General features: G+C 36.0%; 1 protein-coding gene across 1 annotated transcript; it reads left to right on the top strand.

Moving 5' to 3' along the window:
* Window positions 1-252: 252 nt before the first annotated feature.
* On the top strand, window positions 253-1,840 carry LOC128679156 (uncharacterized). The gene has a single exon (XM_053761209.2). It carries the CDS (start codon window positions 297-299, stop codon window positions 1,101-1,103), a length of 807 nt encoding a protein of 268 aa, XP_053617184.1. The 5' UTR covers window positions 253-296; the 3' UTR covers window positions 1,104-1,840.
* The last annotated feature ends 654 nt before the right edge of the window (window positions 1,841-2,494 follow it).

Below are 2,494 nucleotides of genomic sequence, written 5' to 3'. Positions count from 1 at the left end.
TCTTACCTAAAAGTTAATACATACATAAATACCGTATGTCAAACATTAATCAAATTATGTTTTAGACATAGGACATAATAGTATGTCAAAATATTTTATGCCAAAGAACCACAGGACAAAATAAATTATACGAAAACAAATGGGACATGATACACTCCTCCTCTACAATATCACCCCAGTCTCCCCATGTTATTGCAAAACAAAACCTTATCAAAACTGTCGTCTAACACATAAATACCACAACTTTTCTACCATTCACTTATTCTGCAGTCGACATCTCCATAGAGAACAGCAAAATGACTTCTCACGAGAACTACCAAAAGTTTTTGGACAACGGCCAGTACTCCAAACATGGGCTGGAGAAATACGAGTGGATATTCGGTGAGACCTTTTTATCAACTGGAGGTATAACTACTACCATGAAAGTCTTAGAGTATGTCCAATTAGGAAAGAACCCTAAAGTACTAGACGTTGGATCTGGTCTCGGAGGACACAGTTTCCTTTTCGCCGAAAAATTCGGAGCTGAAGTCCTTGGTCTGGATCTATCAGAGAACATGCTAGAAATTGCTCGCGAACATTTATCTAAACGGCCACACCTGTGGGACAAAGTCAAATTCGAGTTCCAAGACTGCACTAAAATAGATTATCCTGAGAACTCCTTTGATCTGATTTACTCAAGAGACACACTCCTCCACATTCGGAATAAAGATCAGCTGTTTAAGAAGATGTTAAAATGGTTGAAGCCTAACGGATGTGTCCTATTTACTGATTACGTCAAAGGTGAAGATGAGACGAAATACACTGAAGAGTTTAAGAGATATTTAATAGATCGCGACTACGATATGGTGACGATATCTGAGTACAAAGCAATTCTGACCAACGCTGGCTTTAAGAAGGTTCAGGTGGAAGACTGGAAGGACCAATTCAAGTATGCTTTGGAGATTGAGCTGGACAAACTGCAAGGCAAAAGGAAAGAGTTCTTGCAGCAATTCACCCAAGCTGATTATGAAGATTTGGAGTCCGGGTGGCTGAATAAGGTGTTCAGAGCGGACGAAGGTAACCAAGGATGGGTATTAGGAGTCGGCAGGAAGACTTCAGAATGAGAAGGTAAAAAGTATTAAATGCCACAGCTACGTCTGAAATTACAGTCTGTTTATAAAGAGGACAAATTGTCATTCCATTGCAATATCCATGAAATTAATTCATGGTTATTGCAATCAGCAATGATCAGTTTTTAGTACTCTCTCAAAACCTAGTGTTGCCTGCTAAGGGGACACGCCCTAATTGTTTTCGACTCAAAGACACACAGTACTTAAGCTTAACAGTACTTAGTTGTGATATAATCAAATTCAGAAAACCATTTCATTTTTTTGTGTAATCGTATAATTTAAGTAAGTGTATCCTTTTTTTATACAATTAGGCCATATTTTTTATCTACCGTTAAGAAATCACAAAACTCTTTTACATCACTGTGGTCTTATAATATACCTATACTTACTTGGTCATACTCATGAACTACTGTATTATTACAAGGGTGCAAATGTTTGTTATTACATGCGAGGCGGGACTTTTTTCATGCGCAACACGAAGCGGAGTGCCTAAATAAAGACGAGTATGTAAAGATCAACGCACGCGTATGTCATATAACGCAGATATATTAACATATTAAGCTGTAAATTTACGAGTGTGTTGAAAATGGAAATAATATTATATAAATAATGTTATTTATAAGATTTCAATAACCAACCTACTTAATAAAAAAATGTCGTTTAATAGATATACATACATTACTATTATAATGTGTGTGAAACCATTTATATCTAATAAAATATTAACCTTTCCATTTTTTTTATTTAAATCATTGCATTCAAACTTATCTAATTTTTTAACTTCACAACATACCAAGTACTTGACTAATGAAGTGGTGTACGTGGTGGTGAGAATTAGTAATGTCGTATCTCTCTTTCGTCTGAGCGTGTTAACGTTCAGCTGTGACGCCCAAGTTTGAGGTCCACTTAGGCTGTGATTTTACTAATAACCGCCTGCCTGACGTCGCCACAGCCACAACATCCTCGGCAGGTTTTTACATATGCAGGGTGTCTGGTATCTAACGCTTAACCTTCCAAAGGCGCATAAGGTACATAGTGACTAACATCTTTTATTCTACGACTTTTGTCTAAACATAATAAATACAAAAAATTACCATTTTTCTAGTTGTAATGTCGTTTCTATAACGTTGACTCTATGTTCGATTCCGCTACATAACCCTAGCTACTGTACTGTATCGTAATGTAACGCTACTGTACTGTCTTGTAACGCTATTGTACTGTCTCGTGTTGCTTGGCTATTACATAGAGATAATATGTGTAGAATAGCAAAGATTTTTTTTATATGAAAGAAAAGAAACTAATCACAAAAAATCGTAGAATAAAAGTTGCTTGTTTTGATGTAGGTACTGTAACGATTGGGATCGCTTATTAATTAAAATATATTA

Source organism: Plodia interpunctella, chromosome 21, assembly GCF_027563975.2.
Source record: "Plodia interpunctella isolate USDA-ARS_2022_Savannah chromosome 21, ilPloInte3.2, whole genome shotgun sequence".
Lineage (NCBI taxonomy): Eukaryota > Metazoa > Arthropoda > Insecta > Lepidoptera > Pyralidae > Plodia > Plodia interpunctella.
The sequence above is the reverse complement of the archived record's forward strand: the minus strand, read 5'-3'. Positions and strand labels throughout refer to the sequence as shown.